At 33.6% G+C, this 20,071-nt stretch overlaps 1 protein-coding gene across 1 annotated transcript in view; it reads right to left on the bottom strand.

The window, feature by feature from the left end:
• Window positions 1-6,006: 6,006 nt before the first annotated feature.
• LOC120416906 (protein bric-a-brac 1) overlaps window positions 6,007-20,071 on the bottom strand; it is a 45,996-nt gene continuing 31,931 nt past the window's right edge. Inside the window, exons 3-5 of the mRNA XM_039578805.2 lie at window positions 10,587-11,996; window positions 10,318-10,513; window positions 6,007-9,949 (exon numbers count right to left, since the gene is read on the bottom strand). Coding sequence (XP_039434739.1) covers window positions 9,626-9,949; window positions 10,318-10,513; window positions 10,587-11,965 — 1,899 coding nt within the window. The 5' untranslated portion in view covers window positions 11,966-11,996 and the 3' untranslated portion in view covers window positions 6,007-9,625. The remainder of the gene's footprint in view (window positions 9,950-10,317; window positions 10,514-10,586; window positions 11,997-20,071) is intronic.

Raw genomic sequence — 20,071 nt, 5'->3', positions numbered from 1 at the left:
TCGTGGAAATGGAGAAATGGGGATTGGGAAAATGGAAGATGGAGAAGGGGTAGGAAAGATATTTCATTTAATCAATAGAATATAATTTGTATTGGTTTAGTATGAAAACAAATTATGGAAAGATCAAACCAAAACCTGGATAACTTCAATAAGTAGCTTCAATCTTCATTTTCCTGCAACCGGAATTGGACACAGCCTGACGGCGTGACGATCGTCACCTCCTCTGGGTTCTTGATAGTTTTCGGTCGACGAACCGAATCAAATAGAATCTGCTTCCATTTAGGGGCTGTTTAAGTGAAGGGACAGGCTCCGCAGGTTGCAAACAGCTTCTGGCTTTGCCGGAAAGGCTGGAACCATCAGGAAATCTTCACCGTTCCGCCATACGAAAAGGTTCACGGAGAGCTTCACTTTTGTCTTCAGCCACAGAAAGATTCTCTTACAGAATAAAGTCATCCGAAGAACAAATCCGAAACCGTCGTGGAATTTTGTAAAAATTGGCCAAAAGATGCCAACGAGAAATAACTTGAAAAAAAAAACCGGAGAAAACGTCAAATTTACGGCACCGAAAAAATTTTACGTCCAAACCCGCGCATGGCTACTTCGATCCCCTCGGTTTTTTGAAAAAATCAGTATTGATTAAAAAAAGTCATAACTCGGTCTCTAAAACATATTAGAAAATGAAAAAAAATAATAAAAATAGTGTTTTTATCAATCCAAGTTTTATTGATAAAAAGTGAAATTAAATATCACCAAAAAATTATTTAACGCGTATCATTTTCATTGTAGTCCTTATCCATACCTACAACTTTGCCGAAGACACCAAATCGATCAAAAATTCCTTCAAAAGATACAGATTTTTGCATTTTCATGCATCGTTTTTGTATGGACAGCTGCCAAATTTGTATGGAAAATTATATCCAGGTTTTTAAGCGAAGATGACGTTCGAATGTTGAACGTCTGAGATGTCAAAATCGCGCAGTTACACCAACATTAGAAAAAAAATGCGGCTGTCATGCCATGGCACACTTTTTTCGTAATGTTGGTACCACTGCGTGATTTTGACATTTCGGGCGTTCACCATTCGAACGCCATTTTCGCTTAAAAAACTGGATAGACAAACTAATGATGCAAAATGGCTTCTTTGGGCATACCGAAGGCACCAAAAAAGTTTCAGTCGGATTAAAAAATATCATTTATTTTATGCTCATTTGATTTTCATGAATTAAAATTGAAATCTAGATTAAATTTTCAAAACAACCTATCCCTCATGGGTTTCCTATGCAGATAGGGCCTATTGAAAATTTAATCAAGAAATATAGTTTTTCAAGACTGAAACTTCTAAAATCTGTGCTGTTTCCCATAACTTGTACTGTTATTTAACGGCAAACGGTTAATATTCCGGCCCTGTTGTATGTGTCAGAGATGCCGGGAATTGACCCCCCCCCCCCCACATGGCTTTCTACCTAAGGTACTCGCGATTGAGTGTGTAGTAGTGCGGTTGTCAAAATCGTTATCTCTGACTCTCTCACTCCACTGACACTGACATTGTTTATGTTTTGGTTTTCCTGGCACGGTCCATTGTTCGTTTGTTATTGTTTTGGTTTTAGTGGCACGGAGTCATGCACTCACACTAATGCAAAGCAAGATGACGAGTACCTTTGATATACAGCCTTGCCCCCCCCACTACCTTTGATGCAAACGATCCCTTAATTGTGTTACACCGTCGTTACACTGATCAGCGATCATTTAGCTAATTGCACTGTTTTCGCGTGCAAAACCCCTGCCTGTTGTAAGTTGAGCTTGAGATGCAGATTTCGTCATGAGGGCGGAAAACTCGTTTTATTAATTAAACATACGGCGCGGCATACGGGTTTTGATTTCGTGGAATTAAAAGGGACATATCTCACGGTGTGATGAGTGATGAGGTTATGGGAAACTTCCCATTGTTGCACTGTGACACAGTGGGAAAGTTTAGCAAAGGCATTGATGACTGTAACGGCAGGTGGAGAGTTTGATGATTGGGACGTTCACCCTAAATCGACGACTAAGTGAGTAAAAAGTAAGCATTTAATTGAATCTTATCGGCAGGCGGTGTGGTGGCCGGTGTAATTTTATAGCATTTGTGGAGAAGCACAGGTGAAAAACAGTGTTATCCCGTTGATTCCCATGTAAATCAAGAATAGTACTTATTATCGCTGTCAGTGGGAATGTTAGCAATTGCGTCAAGGTTATTAACACGATACATTCTACATTCCCCGAATATTGTTTGGGGGAAGGAAGGGGTGAAATGTATTTTTTAGATTGTTTTACATTTTTTTATTTCTTAGACTGAAATACAGTTTTTGTTTAATATTGTTGTTTGATTTTTACACTATTTTACTGCAACTTTTATTATAATTTTTCTCTTTTTTCATGAACCCCTTTTGAATTCTAGATTAAATTTTCAAAACAACCTATCCCTCATGGGTTTCCTATGCAGATAGGGCCTTTTGAAAATTTAATCGAGAATTAATCATCTTTGCGTTCAACTTTACATAGTAGGCCTGACCATTTAAAGGAAGGATATCGAACAGTATTCTTCAGAGAGATTCAGAATGATTCAATGATTGATTTGGTAAGATTAGATTAATTTTGATTAGATTCAATCAAGTTGAAACGAAAATAAAACGTCCTTTTCGGTTATTTTCGTTCTTACCAAACTCCCTGTTGATTAAAATTTATTTCTGCACTCGACAGATTGCTTCGTCCTATCTTTCGTCTGCAACACAAATAACCTTTGTAATTTATGCTATTTTCCTTTTAAAAAAATGCTTTCAATAGCTCGAGCCGAGGCTGGCTTCACGTTTCACCTCAATACCTTAGAAGTTATTTCGAGTTATTGGAGACCTTACGCATCTCTTTATTTTGCTTTATTAATATTTGGGATAGTACATTAGAATTTGGGATACTCATTAGCAATTCGGAAATTTAGTGAACCTTTGATAAACCTGAAATAAAATGCCCTAAGTTTTTTGCAAAAAAAAAAACCATTTCTAACTCTATTGTCGAGTGTTTTTTTTTTTTAAATATTTCTGTCTAGTTAATTAAAATACAATTAGATGCCATTGAAAAATGTTATATTGAACTCTCAAAAAAATCTTTAAATGATGGCAATATTTATTTATGCAGAAAAATCAAATAATATATTAACAATTGGTGGAAGCGCGAAGCCGTCACATAAAAAAGGATTCCCATACGAATTTTGAGTTGCATTTTTAACGGACGAGTTACGACGCCGTCTGTCGGTGGATACGCGCAACTAATAAAAACTGTCAACTTAGGGTGTATTTTTAAATTGAAAAAAAAAAAAAATATAAAAACAAATATTCAAGCGCTTAAAAATATTTGCATTGAAAGTGTATTGAACTCCCGACTTTTCCCGCCGTTTCAATTCTTTTTCGATTTTTGAGGATTCTTGGCAAATTCCCGACGCTTTCTCGACTTGAGTGGCCACCCTGATCCTTTTAACTTGTTTAATTTTTTGACATTGTTTTCAAAATGCATAAAACGTTATCAAATATTTTAAACATTTTAAGATCAAGAAAAATACTCTTATCTGATCGACATAATTCGCCAATTTTTTCTCAAGGATTTATCATAAAATAATGTTTTTATATAGAAATAGAATTTCATATAAATTTGTCCAAACAATTAATTGAAAACACAAAAAAGCATTTTTCTATTCCTACAAATGATTTGTTGTACCAATTGTATGATATTATGCAATTTAAAAATATATTTATAAAATTAAATATAATTCAAAAATCATTCGTCGTTCAATTTTTAAAAATTTGATGGTAACTTTTGATAAGCAATTTTGATGGGAAAACTGACTACTTGTCAGAAATTTATTTTTCGCTAGAGCTAAAAACAGCATTGTATCAACAGAAAAAAATTAAAAGTCAAGTAGCTTGAGTCTTTTACACAGTATCAAACATAGTTTTTATTCCAAATTATTCATGTAGAGAAAAAAATAAATACATTCAATTAATTTAATAAAAGCTTGCCTGAACAACATTTTCCGGGTCTGTTAGTCGAATTTCCAAGATTTTCTCGTTTTTTTTCAAGAGGTAGCCATCCTAATATAAAGCAAGAGAATTTAAAGTTTTCCGTGCAACAAGAGTTCTCAAAGAGGGAAAATACAAAAATGGCAGTGGAGGGGTCCACCAATGATTATTTTTGACATAATTTGTTCATTGTTTTGTGATTATTTGTCTGCAAAGATATTGTTGATCAAATTTACGAGTAATCACAAGATTTTTAATATATTTTAAACATATTTTAATATATTTTAAACATTTTGTCCCGCCCGTGTGGATCAATCGGACCGCGCACTGGACCCACAATCCAGAGGTCGCCGGTTCGAATCCCGCGGCGGGCGCACTAAAATTCTTTGTGTAAATATGGGTATTCGGCGCCGTCGCTCCGTGCCATACTTTCATACACTTAGGAGCCCAGGGCGGCGAAGTCCTTGTAGATAAAAAAGGAAGACACTAGTGGTTGGTACTAGCAATGGTGGCCGACAGCTATAAAGTCAACTTCGTTTTAAACATATTTGTTATGATTTTGCGTGACACAAAATCCAGAATTTTTTAGCACATTTTCGGAAAAACAAAAAATAATTAGGAAATATGAACATATAAATTTACTTGAAATTTACCACTACATTAATGATCAAAAAAGAATTACATGTACTAGGAAAAAGATGAAAATTTTACGTCGCTGATGTAATTTTACTCAGTTTCTGAGGTAAAATTAAACATTTTTTAACTACTTCAAGACTAACTACTACAGAATGGGTAAAATTTAGTCAGCGAGGTGAAATTCGTTGTACCGTCAACTGGGGCGAATTGGGACACATGGGGTGAATTGGGACAGCAGTTTTAACCATGTTGGAGCACAATATTTTTGTTTTGCTGACAGACCAACAAAATGTGTACATCCATTTCCAAATTTCAAACCTTTAAGTGCTCTAAACACTACTGTCCCTATTCAGACTTTAGTCTCCATTTGCCCCAGATGACAGCGCTACAAAAGCACGGTAACTCGATCAAATGAGAGCAAAGCTGAGAGAGGAGCGAGTGAGAAATAGGGAGAGAGAAAGAGAATTGCCCTCTTGCTCACTGTCTTGCACAGAGGGGAAAACGGCGTGAAAACGAAGTTATTATGCTGAAATCAAGAAGGATTTAAGATATTAAGAATTATTTCGGACAAATCAAACACACATTTGTTTAAATTTTCAATTCACCACGATCTTGTATTTTTTTTTCTTTTTATTATTTACGACGACAAAAAAACGTACTTCTTCCTTGCCATATCGGTAGTAATATTAGATACTTACAAAACAACTAGTTTGTCATTTAAGTATTTTGTCTTTTCTACGCTTCACAGTACTTACACGTTCTACCACTCTCCACTAGTAGCAGTAGTGAGTGTGCGTGTGTGTATTTTAGGAAACCATATAGGCACATTTTCACTTTTTATTTAAGTTTTGTTTAAATATTCTTTATGTTTTATCTTACGCTTGCTTTTTCCTCTTATAGTGCGTGTCTGTGTACAAATAAATTCCTCCGGTGATTAAATATGCACTTTTTTTTGCTTCGTATAGTTTACAGTAAGGTGATTGCACGTTCTTGTTTTAATATTTGTAGTTTACAAAATAAGGAAACTTTTGGAACCGGAGAATTGTCCAGTCTGCAGCAATGCAAGAGAATCGTTCGGCTTTTGTCTATTTTTTTTGCTACATCTTATATTAAGTTTTTTTTTGCTGCTTCTAATTGTAATAGAAAATAAAAATACCATTTTTTATCTGATTTGCTTTCAAGCTTTTTCGTTTTTATTCAATTTAAAGTTTTGTGTCTTTCCATGTATAATTTTTAAACAGTATTTTTTACACGAATAAAAAGAGAGAGAACTTTGCCTTACAAACTAATTAAATAGATTGATCTGCCTTCTTGGTTTTGCTGGATGAATTTGTTCGCAAATTGTTTTTTTTTCTTCTTGTAGATACACCAAAGTTTGGAATACTGTCCGGAATGCTTGATTGATTTAGTGTGAAATTTGATACTTAAAATTATGTTTTTTTTTTCGGAACTATTTACAAAGTTGGCGCGAAAATGGTTGGAATGTACAATGAGTTTGAGAAATCAGTCAAGTTTTTTTTTCTGAACTGATGAAATCCAAATGCTAACAAAAAGTTTTATAAAATAATTTAACAAAAAAAAAAATTGCAAATACGTCTAATTTGGCTAATCAAGAAGCTTCTACTTAGTTTGTCCCAAATTCATGGCAGATTTGCAAGACTTGGTCGCTAAATCCACGAGATGGCCGGGTCCTTACAGAAATAATAGTGGAAATTATACGATAAGTTTGTGTGTGTGTAAAAATAAGCACCTTTTTCCCCTTCTTTTTTTCCTGGCTGGAGTACGAACTAGTGCGAAATGACCTTAAACAGTTAAGTGGAACTTGTAACCTAGGCGGCGTAATTGTGTAGTTTTACAGGGCGATTGCGGGACAAATTTGATGTTTTCAGAATTACATTTTACAGAAAATTTTATGTTTTGAAAGAAATTTGGTTGGAATTGGCTTAAAAAAAACATGTTAAAGTTCAAAAACCAATTTGTTTAAACAAAAACAACTTTTGTTTCTTAGATTCGAGTAGTTTTGACAGTTAGTAAATTCGAGCAGTTATCAAAGAATTTTGGAAAAAAATATCAAAAATTTGTTGAAGCGAGGCTTACAAAAAAATGTATTTATTTAAAAAAAAAAACAATACAAAAAATTAAGCAGTTATTTTATAATTTTTGTAAAGAAAAAAAACTGAAAAGTTTTAACTTTTTTTTTCAATATTTTTAAACGAAATTTAATAATAACTTTTAAATATTTTTCATCTAAGGCTGGTACAAATATTTTTAAAAGTTTTTGTCACCCCCCCCCCCCTTCAAAATTGGCCCGAAAAATCAGGGGGCAAAAAAAATATTTTTACAATAAACTTCAAAATTTCAATGAAAATTCAAGTGCAACCAGCTGAAATCAAATTAAAATACATTCTTCTGCGTTTAAAATCATTTTTAGCATGTTTGGGTTTATTAAAAAATCTTAAGATTTTTGAAAATTTTCGATGCAGAATCTTTTTTTTCGATACAATTTTTGTTTTTGTCAGTTCTTAGATTTTTTTGAAAACTAATGATTGCAAAACAACTGAACTAGTGTAAAATGCATTTTAAAACACTTTTTTCATTTAAATGTGAAGACTATGGCTTGTTATTTAAATTTTTATATTTTTTTATTTTTTTGCTCCCCCCTTGACTTCGGCCAGGGCCGAGGGACAAAAACTTTTTTAAAGATTTGCATCGGCCTAATTCGAAATTAACAAAGTCAAATTTAGCTTGAAACTTCCACAAACCAACTGCTCAAAGTTGAAAATTTGTTACAAAATTGTTGAAAATTTAATAAAAAATTACGTTTGTAAATTAAAACATGAACTCAATAAAATTTTACATATTTTTTTAAAAATTCGAGTAGTTTTGACAGTTAATAATTTCGAGCAGTTATCATTGTATTTTGGAAAAAAAATATCAAAATTTTGTTGAAGCGAGGCTTGCCAAAAACAAGGCATTTAAACAAAAGTTTTTAAAAATTTGAAAAATCCATTTAATGATTTTCTGTAAAAACAAAAAAACTGACAAGTTTTATTTTTTTTTTAATATTTTTTTCGAAATTTAATAATAACTTTTAAATATCTTTCACCTAATTTGGAATTTACAAAGTCAAACTAAGCTTGAACGTTTCACAAATCAACTGCTCAAAATGGAAAATTTATTGCGAAATTGTTGAAAAATAATAAATAAAATTGGTAAATTAAAACATGAAATCAATAAAAATTACATTTTTTTTAAAGATTCGAGTAGTTTTGATAGTTAATAATTTCGAGCAGTTATCAAAGTATTTTGGAAAAAAATATTAATTTTTTTTTTAAGCGAGGCTTACATTTAACTTTTTTTTTAATATTCTTCAACTAATTCGGAATTAACAAAGTCAAACTAAGCTTGAAAGTTCCACAAGACAGATGATGATGATGACACAGATGACTTTTTGAATACTTACTTTAGTGTAAAAGAACTGTCAAAACTGTTCTAAATTGAAAATTTGTTGCGAAATTGATTATTTTTTTTTAAATTTCGTTCGTAATTTAAAACATTTCATCTTAAGAGAAATTAATAAAATTTTAAATATTTTCAAAAGAATCGAGTAGTTTTGACAGTTGATAATATCAAATAATGATTCGTTTATTTTCCAAAAAAATGAAAATCGAGGCTGCCAAAATTGTATTTTGCCAAGCCCTGAGTTTGAAAATAAGGATTTCCGCAATGTAGACTTGGAAAACTAATTTTAAAGGAGGTATTAGACTATGCCAAACAAACAAACTCGCACTTTTTCGTGTTTGACAGTTTGCGAATGCAGGCCAACTGTCAAACTGTAAAAAATGCGAGTTTGTTTGTTTGTCGTAGTCTTATACCTGCTAAGCAGACATTTCAATCCACAGTAGTAAAACCAACAAAAATGATTCAAAACTTGCGAAAACTTAAAAAAATTAAAAAAAAAATCTTTGAGAACGTTTAAATAGACTACAATGAATGTTCATCATAGAGAAATCGACTAAAAACTTAAACTAACTAAAAACTCAAAGTTATCCTGACTGCTCGAAATTTAAAATAAAAGTTTAAAAACACAAATGCAAAAATATTTTCTATGTAAATTTTTGCCTTCAGTAACTGAATACTTCAGCAAACAAAATTTTCCTAAATTAAAAAAAAAACAACCAAATTCAAAATAACAAAAGGAAATCAACCTTCAACAACTGAGTCAAAAATAAAAGAAAGGAGTGTCCGATTCAGGTGGTAGAAATTACAGTTCTCCCATAAAAATATTTAAAACAGAAAAAAGCTGAAACTACTCGAATCGAAGTGGTCCACTGTCAAAACTGCTCGAATTAAAAAAACAAAAGAAAATTAAAAAGTATATGTTCGTAATCTAAAATATGTCATCGCTGATAAAATCAATCAAATTTTACAAATTTTCAAAAAATCGAGTAGTTTTGACAAATGAGTTGCGGATTCGAGTAGAAGAAATTACTGCTTGAATGGAGGGGCTTCACTGTCAAAACTGCTCGAATTATAAAATGAATCTGAAAAAAGTTAAAAAATTACAAATTTTCTGAAAAATGAAATTCTGACATTTGTCAAGCAATCTTTAAAAAATGTTTTCGTGAGAAACTTAAAGTTAAAAATTTTCGCTACTCCTAAAATAAAAAAAATAAACCATCGTTGGGAGCGTTGCGCCATCGTTTCATTTTGAATGAAACACGAATTTCCGTTCTCCAATTTGCATTTTATCCAAAAAAATCGCAACAAAAAGGTAGAACCAATTAAGCTAGAGCAAAAAATATGCACAAAAATCACATTGAGTTTGCGGTTCCGTTTGCTACACGAAAAAAACAGAGCGAAAGCGTTATGGCCGTTACTTTTAAAAAGGCGTTTCCTCCGTAGCAAACGCAAGTGCTTCCACCTGGCGGCGAGTAGCGGGCTTAAGTATTCGTCGAAAGCTGCTGCGGCTGCGCCGCAGCCGACGTGGACGCAATGGCGCTCAGCGCGTTACTCAGGCTGGTACTGCTGCTGGTCGGCGCAGCCGACGAGTACGCAGCCGAGCTCGAGGGCGGCGAACTCTTCTTCAGCGCCGATATGCTGATTTCCGGCTTGATCCGGAGCTGCTGCTCGAGCTGGGCCGACATCTGGGGTGGCATTTGCGATTGTTGCTGGTGCTGACGTTCGTCTTCCGCGGCCATGCTCGCTACCGCCGAAAGCGCCGCCAGATGTTCGTGGTCGGGTTGGGCTGCGGCCGCTTCCTGCAGCTGGAAGAAGGTGGGAGAGGTTAGTGGGGTTAGCTTGCCCCACAGAGGGGGGCTGCGCGGCAAGCTTGCTAAGCTACTTGGACTAGAGGGGACTACGCGGGGTCTACGATCTACAACTTAGCAACGTCTACCACGAGCGAAGAGTTCCATGGTTGGTGCGGCCAGGACGCAGCCGGAGGCTGCGGAGCATTCACGATCGAGACGGTCACCGCAGCCGTTTGATCTGGGGACGATCGGCAGCTCATATCGAGGGCTTGATCTTGCTGATCGTCACCTGCGGTGACCGGGGTGACCGTCACGGCGGAATTCGTCAGCCGGCTGGCTGCGTCCTGATGGATTTGCTGCTGCTGCCGAACCATGGTACTTACTTGCTCCAGGTAGCTGCTGATGGTGGACGGGGTCGTGTGCATGAGTTCGGCCGCCCGCGGCAAGCTGATGATGCCGCGCTGAAGCATTCCGAGGATGTCGGTGGTGGTGGCGACGCCGGGATCGTTTGCGGAGGCGGCGGCGCTCGCCGACGCCGGCCACATGTTGTTCATCCGGGACGCGGCCATGAAGGGGCCTCTGTAAGAAGGGAGAAAAAAAGGTTGCGTTAGCGATGCATGAGTGGGAACGTTACAAATGCGTTCGAACTTACCGGTAGGGGTGCTTCAGGCAGCCGTACGTTTCGCGGTACCGTCCGTACAGGGTTCCGTACGACACTCCGAGCAGCTTGGCGGCCTTCTTCATCTCGAGGGTTTTGTTCTTGATGCCGTCCATGACCCGCTTGGTGAAGGGTTCCTCCCAGAACTGGGGCCGGCGGCCCTTGGTCAGGTAGTCGTTCATCTTGATCACGTCCTTCCACTCTTCCTGCTCCTGGGGCGTCAGGAACACGGAGTTGTTGTGGTCATTGGGGCTGGGCGGGGACTGGTCGTCGTACTCGAACTTGGGACCGGAACCGACACCGACCGCGGACAGGTAGTCTTGCGGGGTGTCGGGTCGCTCCATCTTGGGAATCATCTTCCGAGGGATGTGCGTGTCTTCGTCAAACTCCATCTCGTGCATCGCTTCCGGTGGCACCGTCCGGCTCTGCTGTTCCAAGTACGAAGCCGTGGCTGCGCTCAGCGGATGCAGGGGATGGTGATGGAGCTGCGAAGAGGCCTGCTGCTGCTGATCTTCCCGCACCTGATCGTTCGAGCTGTCGTCCATCATGACCGCCACCAGCTGCGAGCTGGACGTGAACGGCGTCGAACTTCCGGCACCTCCCTCCACGTGCGAGATCTTGGGCAGCTGCTGGAACGTGTCGTACTCTTCGTCCAGCGGAGGTCGACCACGTTTCTTCTTGTTGCTGCTACCAAAGTAGTTCATCGGGGAGGCACAGTTGGCGGGATTCCTGGGCGAGCCGGCCGTCAACGGCGTCAACAGGGGCAAGTTCGGCGAGTCGGAGATCCGATTCTCCAAACTGCTCACCGTCAGCGGCGTCAACGAGGACGACCTGGCAGCCAGCGAAGACGCGTGATGCGGAGCCATCAACTTCTTCGTCTCAACGATCTTAATACTGTTGTTGTTGTTATTGTTAGCACTGGCAGGGTTCTTCACCAACAAACTACCGTTGTTGTTGTTATTGTTCCCGCTGGCATCACTGCCCGCCGTACTCCCATTATCATCGTCCCGCCAGGAAACCTCCGCCAACCCCTTAATCCGCAACTCCTCAGCCGTCTTCAACAAAGAAGCTAAAGAACCATGTTCCACATTTATCTCCCCCTTGTACATGAACTCGATCAAGCACTTGATGTCCTCGAACTTGGCGTCCCGCATGATGATGATCGGATCCTTCTCGGTGGCGCCGCAGTTCGTCAGCAGCTGATCGAAGTAGGTGCTGCACGCGCACAGCACCACCCGGTGCGCCCGGATCGTCTGTCCCTCGCAGGCCAGCGTCACGTCGCAGAAGCAGCCCCGGTCGAGCAGCTGTGAGAACATGGTCTGCAGGTTGCTGTGGTGGTACTTCCACCGGAGGCAGTACTGCTGCGGGAGCATGGTTTGTGTCTCGGGTTGAAAGTGGGAGAACCTGGAAGGAGAGGACGCTGATTAGTCATTTGAATATCAACAAACAGTAGAACATTTGTATGGTTCTCTGTCAAAATTTGATGATTTGAGGCCAAATTAACGATTCAATATTTGAATAACATACAGCAATGGTAGAATACAGCAAGGAAATCATTAAATCTCATAAGGAACCTTAAAAGATGGTTTTATCCATCGCTAGCCCAACCTTTCTTAGCAAGCTTATGACAAAATTGTTTTTTAATAGCATTCACCATTAGATCTCAAGTATTGAAAATGTAACTATGAAAGCCGAATTGGACTAGCCCACCACCGAAATGGACCGAATAAAAGTAGTTTTAGGAAAAAACAAATAAATTTTGAAAACATTTGTAGTGTTCACTCTAACATTTTTGATAAGTGAAGGGCAACCAAACGGTTCGGGCATCATGCTGCAGTTGTAAGATATAGCTATGAAATTAAAATCTGTCATAAGAAACCTTACAAATGTAGTTTTGTTCATCGCTAGCGCAACCATTCTTATCAAGCTTAACCCTCTACAACCTAACCCCGCCTTTAGACGGGTTCGATCTAAAAAATCGCCAAAAATCAATTTTCCAACCGATTTTTGATCTGTAAAAAGCATTGGAAAGAAGAACTCTTAAAATTTTAGAAAATTTATTGGTTGGAAGTTTTACATGTTTTATGTGACTTTGCCAATGGTTTTAAAAATTTCCTTTTTTTAGGGGTCAACTTTGGCTGTGTTTTTTACTAACATTTCCTATATTTTCAGTAAAAAGAAGTTTGCAGTAATTTTTCTAGTGCCCTAGACTATGCCTCTACGCATTTATTTACAATTTAAATGATGATGGTGCCATTTTAGAGCAGAAAATGTGAAAAACATGCAAAAAATTGAAAAAGTTACTGTAAAAACATGAAAAAAATAGATAGGCAAAATGTAATGATAGGAGGTGGTAGGGTAGGCTAAATACTACCAAAAACAAACATAAACTAAACAAGATAAATGCAAATTAAAATACAAAAAATAAAACAAGAAAAACATAAAACAAGAGAAGTAAAGTTTTTCGTAGAACAAAAGTTGCTCAAAATGACCTCCTGAACACGGGAAAAATAAATATTTTCAAAAAAAAAAATTTGGGCAGTAGAGGGTTAAGTCAAAATTTACCTGATTTTTCAGCTTTTACCATTAAACCTCATGTATTGAAAAAGTAATTACGAAAGCCGACTCGGACTAACCCACCACCAAAAAGGACCGAATAAAAATAGTTTTAAGAAAAAAATATAATTTTTGAAAACATTTGCAATGTTCACTGTTTCAATTTTGACAATTTTGACAAAGCCAAACGATTCGATACATTGGCAACATGATACATTTGTAAAATATAGCTAGTAAATTAAAATCTGTCAAAAGAAACCTTACAAATGCGGGTTTGTTCATCGCTAGTGCAACCATTTTTATTGGGCTCCCCTCAAAATTTGATTGAATTTCCTGAGAAGTCATTAGTTATGCGAATTCGATCCACAAAAAAATCTATCAATATACAGATAAAAATCAAATTAGTTAAACATTTGTAAGGTTTTCGGTTACAATTGTGACAAGATACCCAAAAATTTAGCTCATCAACAACTATCAAAAACCCCTTTCGAATGCATCGATTAATCAGTATTTGCTTTATGATCACACCAAATTTTATTTGTCCATATAAAAGTTCAAATTAGAAAAAAAACATTTGTAGGGTTCCACATTATCTTTTTGTTTAAAAAAAAGACATCTAGTTTGACAAAATGTTTTAGCAAGTTGTAGATTTCAAAAACATTTCTCTAATCAAAATAGGAGCCTAGAACTCTACAAATGATGGTTCAAACAATTGTTATACGTCACTAAATCAACTGATTCAAAATTTATTAAGTAACAATCATTTAAACATCTTGTGCTAATCATCGCACTGTTGACATCAGAGCAAAAACGTGTTAGGAATATTAAATTGATTAAAAGTTGTTTTGATTTGCTCATTTTTAAACCAGTGTTTAAAGGGCTTCTTAAAATTTTAAGTAAATCGTCAAACATTTGTATGGTTCTATGTAGTCATTTTTTCTTTAGTTATATCCTGTCAAAATCGCTTGTCATTAGGATTGCTATTTCCAGCATTAACCTTCTAATAAAACTGTCAGTCTAGAAACCTACAAATGTTCTACTGAATGAGACGTTATGCGTCGCTAAGCCAACTGGTTTGACGATAATTATGGTTATTATCACTTATTGTTTCTAACAAACTAACAAATGCTTTGGCAAATAAAAAGCTCACCTTCGCTTATCAGAACACTAAAAATGATGTTTCAAACTATTCTTATACGTCACTAAATTAACTGAATCAACATTTATTAAGTTAAAATCATCATCAGAACAAAAACGTATTAGGAATATTAAATTGTTAAAAAGTTGTGCAATTTTCCCATTTTTGAACCCGTATTTGAACCCCTTTTCAATTAAATTTTAAGTGAATCTTTAAACATTTGTATGGTTCTAAGTTGTAATTTTTTTCTTTAGGTACATTTTGCAAAATCGGTTGTTATTAGGAATGATGTTTCCAGAATTAACCTTCTAATAAAACTGTCAGTCTAGAAACTTAAAAATGCTCTACTGAATTAGATGTTATTTGTCGCTAAAACAACTGGTTTGACGTTATTTATGATTAAAACCACTAATTGTTTCTAACGGACTTACAAATGCTTTGGCAAATAAAAAGCTCAACATCGCTTGTCTAGAACACTAAAAATATTGCTTCAAACTATTCTTATACGTCACTAAATTAACTGAATCAACATTTATTAAGTTAAAATAATCATCAGAACAAAAATGTATTAGGGATATTTAATTATTTTATTGATAAAAAGTTGTTTAAATTTGCACATTTTTGAACCCGTATTTGAACCACCCTTTTTTTATAAAATTTAAAGTGAATCGTCAAACATTTGTATGGTTCTATGTTGTATTTTTTTCTTTAGGTACATGCTGTCCAAATCCGTGTCAAAATCGGTTTTCATTAGGATTGCTGGTTCCAGAATTAACCCTCTAATAAAACTGTCAGTCTAGAAACCTACAAATGTTCTACTGGATAAGATGTTATGCGTCGCTAAAACAACTGGTTTGACGTTAATTATGATTAAAATCACTAATTGTTTCTAAAAAAACTGACAAATGCTTTGGCAAATAAAAAGCTCACCATCGCTAGTCTAGAACACTAAAAATTATGCTTGAAACAATTCTTAAACGTCACAAGAATAACTGATGCAACATTTATTAAGTAAAAAATCTATCAAACTTGTGCTAACGTTGCACTGTTGACTTCAGAACAAAATCTTGTTAGGAATTTTAAATTGATAAAAAGTTTTAAATTTTCTCTGTTTGAAACCCGTATTTAAACTTCTTCTTTTTTCAATAAATTTAATGTGAATCCTCAAACATTTGTATGGTTCTATGTAATCATTTTTTTTTGTTATTTCCTGTCAAAATCGGTTGTCATTAGGTTTGCTATTTCCAATATTGACCTTCTAATAAAACTGTTATTCTAGAAACCTACAAAAGTTCTACTAAATAAGATATTATGCATCGCTAAAACAACTGGTTTGACGTTAATTAGGATAAGAATTGTAATTTTTTTTTTAATCTATCAAATTCTTTGGAAAAAATCAATATCGCTAGTCTAATCTGCTAATTTTTCGCATCTCTTGTAGTTTGAAACCGCTAAGAGTGCAAATTTAAACATTTGTAGGGTTCCAAAATTAAATCTTCTATTCTCAGAGATCTGAAATAATCAAAACCTTTTTTCTGAGAGATTTTCGGTATCACAAACTTTGAAATTCGGATCCAGAACCATACAAATGTTCTACCAAATCACAAAAGCCGTTGTTAGACATCGCTAAATCAACATATCCAACAATGCTTAACTACAAAAAGCATAAAATTCGCGTCAGTTTCAAAAAAATAGTTTCCAGCACCCCCTTCAATTTCATCCGAACATGTCACTCTGCCGACATCGGAGATGACAAAAAAAATCCCCGCTGCATAAATTTAGGCGCACACGAAAATGGGAAATCGGGGGAAAATTGTGATGGAACGGTTTTATTTTTTTCCCGCTCGCTCGCTGAGATGCTTTTTTTCTTATTTCAATCCCATTTTTTTTGTTCGTTTGGTTGCTGAAAAAGTTGCTCCGGTGAGTTTCGAAAAAAAAAAATTGAAAACCCTTTTTGCGATGTTCGGAGCCTGGAAATTCAATATTATATAGAGAAGAGGAACACGCGGGGGTTTATACTTTATGGTTTTTCCTCTCGGGTTTTTTTTCTCTCGCTCGCTGCATGTCGTCTGCTTTTCTTTTTCATATTGAATTTTCCTACCCGATCTAGGATGGGTTAGGAGGAGGGGTAGGGAAAGTAACAAAAAAGGGCGACCTGGCGGGCGAGGGAGGGGGAATATGACATTTTTCCCGACCGGTTCTCGTTTTTCATTTTTTTGTCGTGTTACTTCTTTTTTTTGGATTTTTAAGCATTGAGTTGCTTCTTTTTTTTTGTTTTCACTGTCTCCAGAGTGGTCCCTTTGCGGGGTTTTTCCTCTCTTCTTTTGGGTTGTGTGCTTGTTGGTGTGTTTTTTTCTTATATAATAAAATTTTATGACGGGAAAATCGATACTTTGGTTTTTTTTTTATTTTGCACAAGCGAATCTTGACAATTTTTCCGAGAAATAGACAAGTCGGATTTTTATGGGGAGGGTTCAACGTTGACTCATTGGAAGTGTCAAAAATAATGAATATTCTCTTTGAAAACATCACAGCATTCGATTTTTAACTTGCAACGAAAGCAATTCTTATACCAAATGAAGAAAATTATAATTTATTAAACATAAATGAAAAACATTACAAAAATCTAACCAAATAATTGTTTTTTTTTCAGAGAATAACTAAAAAGAACTGAAAAATAAATATAAATGGAAAATGAGACAAAAGAGGGCAAATAATGTTTAAGATATTAAGTTTTTTTGAATAAATATTTTTTTGATTATTTTATGTTTTTAATTTTTAATTAATTAAATAAAAGGAGAAGAATCTTTTGTCCTCTTTTCTAATTTATGATATTTTTAGTAAAAAAATAATATAAAAAAATTGTAAAAAATAAAAAAAAATATGAAAATGATGATATCCCTACATTTTGGCAGATCACACCCTTTCAAAATTACAAAAATGAAAAAAAATGCAGCTAAAAATAGCAATAATAGAAAAATATTAAAACAAAATAATTGTAATATAAATAAAAAAATAGGAAAACATGATATTACAACATATTAAGTTTTTTCAATTAACATATTTTATTTAATTTTTTTTAACAAGTGTCATAAAGTAATAAAAGGAGTTAAATCTTTTGACCTCTTTTTTCATTTATGACATTTTAATTAAAAAAAAAACAATGAAAAAGTTTATATAAAACCTTAATAAATGCAATTTAAATGATGATACCTAAATTTTTTTTTTGCAGATCACACCTTTTCAAAATTACAAAAATGAAAAAAAATGCAGCTAAAAATAACACAGCATAGCACAGCAAAAAAATAATTTTAATATAAATATAAAATGGGAAACAACAGGATTAAAAAAAAATTACATATATTTTATGAAAAATTTACAAATTAACATTGTATGATATTTAGATAAAAATATCAAAAAAATAAGTTTTTTTAGTTTTTATAAATTTATGACTTGTTATTTAAAATAATATCATTTTTTTTTAAATTAAAAGGAATATTTGATATAAAAATAAAAAAAAAACTTAATATTTTCAATTATTTGCCGTTTAATTATTAAAGCCGGCAAATAATTGAAAATATTATGTTTTTTTTTATTTTTATATCAAACAAGCTCTTCCCGGCAAACTTCGTCTTGCCCTTTTTAATTTTCCTGACGTTTAATGCTTGTTTGCTAATTCAGCCTCCTGTGATCAAAATTTGATTTTACGTAAATTTTCCCATACAATCTGCAGATGCTCCGGAATCGGTTCCAGAGTGGCCAAAGTAGAATTTTTTAGCATATAAACCTTCCTTGTACATATACGATCCCAACGCAACAAAGAGCACCTCAATCCGACGCTCCGTAGTGAACTGATTCGCGTTCGAACAGAACCATCGAATTTTTTTATATATATAGATATTCTTTTTTATTTAAAAAAAAATTGATATTATTTTAAATAACAAGTCATAAATTTATAAAATTGGGGGAATATTTTGCCTACGTTTTTTTAATGTATGACTTTTGATTTAAAAAAAATAAGAAACAAAGTTTTTTTTATAAAAAAAATAAAAAAAAACTGTGAAAATTATATCTCTAAATTTTGGTAAATCACATCCTTGCAAATTAACAAAAAATAAAAAAAATTGCAGTTAAAAATAAATAATAAAAAATGATTGAAAAAAAATCAATGTAAACAAGAAAAAAAGATTCGAAGAAAATAACATATTTTTTCATATAAATATAAAATTGGATGAAATTTAGAAAAAAATATTAATAAAATGACTTTTTTTTAATTTGTTAAAATTTTTTTTTGATATAATCAACAACGAAAAAATGTAAATAAAAAAAATAATAATATAAATCAATTTAATGGTATCCACATTAAAAAATCCTTGCTTTAAAGATAAAAAAGATAAAAAAATAAAAGAAATAATAAAAAAAAATAGAAAAGACGACGCACTTTCAATTGCATGAAAACAAATTATACAAATAAATGAAAAAAAAGTAATAATTAAAAATCATTCGAAAAAGATAAAGGTTTTAATAAAAAAAAAATGTGAAAATGATATCTCTAAATTTTGGCAAATCACATCTTATCAAAACAACAAAAATTAAAAAAATGGCAAAAAAACAATAATAAAAAAAGATTAAAACGAAAATAATTTTAATATTAATAAGAAATAGGAAAAAACTGGGCTTGAAGAAAATAACATTTTTTAAATAATAATATGAAATTAGATGAAATTTAAATAAAAATAGCTATAACATATTTTTTTTTCAATTTCATAAATTTTTTTTTGATGTAATCAACAACAAAAACAAGGAAATAAAAATTAAATAAAATATAAATCAATTTAAGAGTATTCACATCAAAATAAATCAATGCTTTAAAGATAAATAAAATCAAAAATATTAATATTAATTAGAAAAAACCAAAAAAAAAACAACGCACTTAAAATTGTACGAAAATAAATAATACAAATAAGACAAAATTATCTTTACAAAAGAAAAAAGTCATTAAAAATGTTTAAAATGAAATAAAATTTTAAATATAAAAGGAAATAAATTTAGTAATTCCAGTAATTCAGACTTCAAACTCTTGATTGAATAAAAAATCAGAAAATTTTAGGAAACAGAAAAAGAAAAGAAAATCCTTAATATCTAACAAATTTCAGAAATTAGACCTTTTTTCTCAAATATAATTGTAACTTTAAAATGATTTATCTAAAAATGGAAAATAAAAAAAAAAAATTGAAAATTAAATAAATCAACAAAAATGTGAAAATGTAAAAAAATAATTACAAGATAGAGCAACATATTCAAATGAAAATCAATCATTAGAAATCAAGAGAATGACAAAAACAAATAAATCTAATCTGATAATGGTATTTTAATATAAGTTCGACAAAAGAAAAAAAAGAACCAAAATTCAAAGAAAAAAAATAAACAATCAAGAAAAAATATCATTCAAAAATTTCAATTTAAATATTTCTTACGCAGTTACAACATTCAACTCGAAAAAATGAGGCCAAAAACCCGCACCCCTCTTCACAATCTAATCAATCGATCCAAAGTGTGCGTATTGTGTGGTGCGTTAATTCTTTTCGAAATTTTGACAAGACAAAGTCTAAACAAAATAACCGGATGCCCACTCATTCGACGTCGTTCGATAGCAACCAAACCGAACCAAGAGCCAAAAACAACAAAAAAAAATAACGCTTATCTACTCGATTTTTTGTGTGTGTTTTTCTCTCCGTCATTTCCAACGATTTTTTTTTTGACTCACATTCGAAATGTACCAGTT

This window comes from Culex pipiens, chromosome 1 (genome assembly GCF_016801865.2).
Source record: "Culex pipiens pallens isolate TS chromosome 1, TS_CPP_V2, whole genome shotgun sequence".
NCBI classification, from domain to species: domain Eukaryota; kingdom Metazoa; phylum Arthropoda; class Insecta; order Diptera; family Culicidae; genus Culex; species Culex pipiens.
The sequence above is the reverse complement of the archived record's forward strand: the minus strand, read 5'-3'. Positions and strand labels throughout refer to the sequence as shown.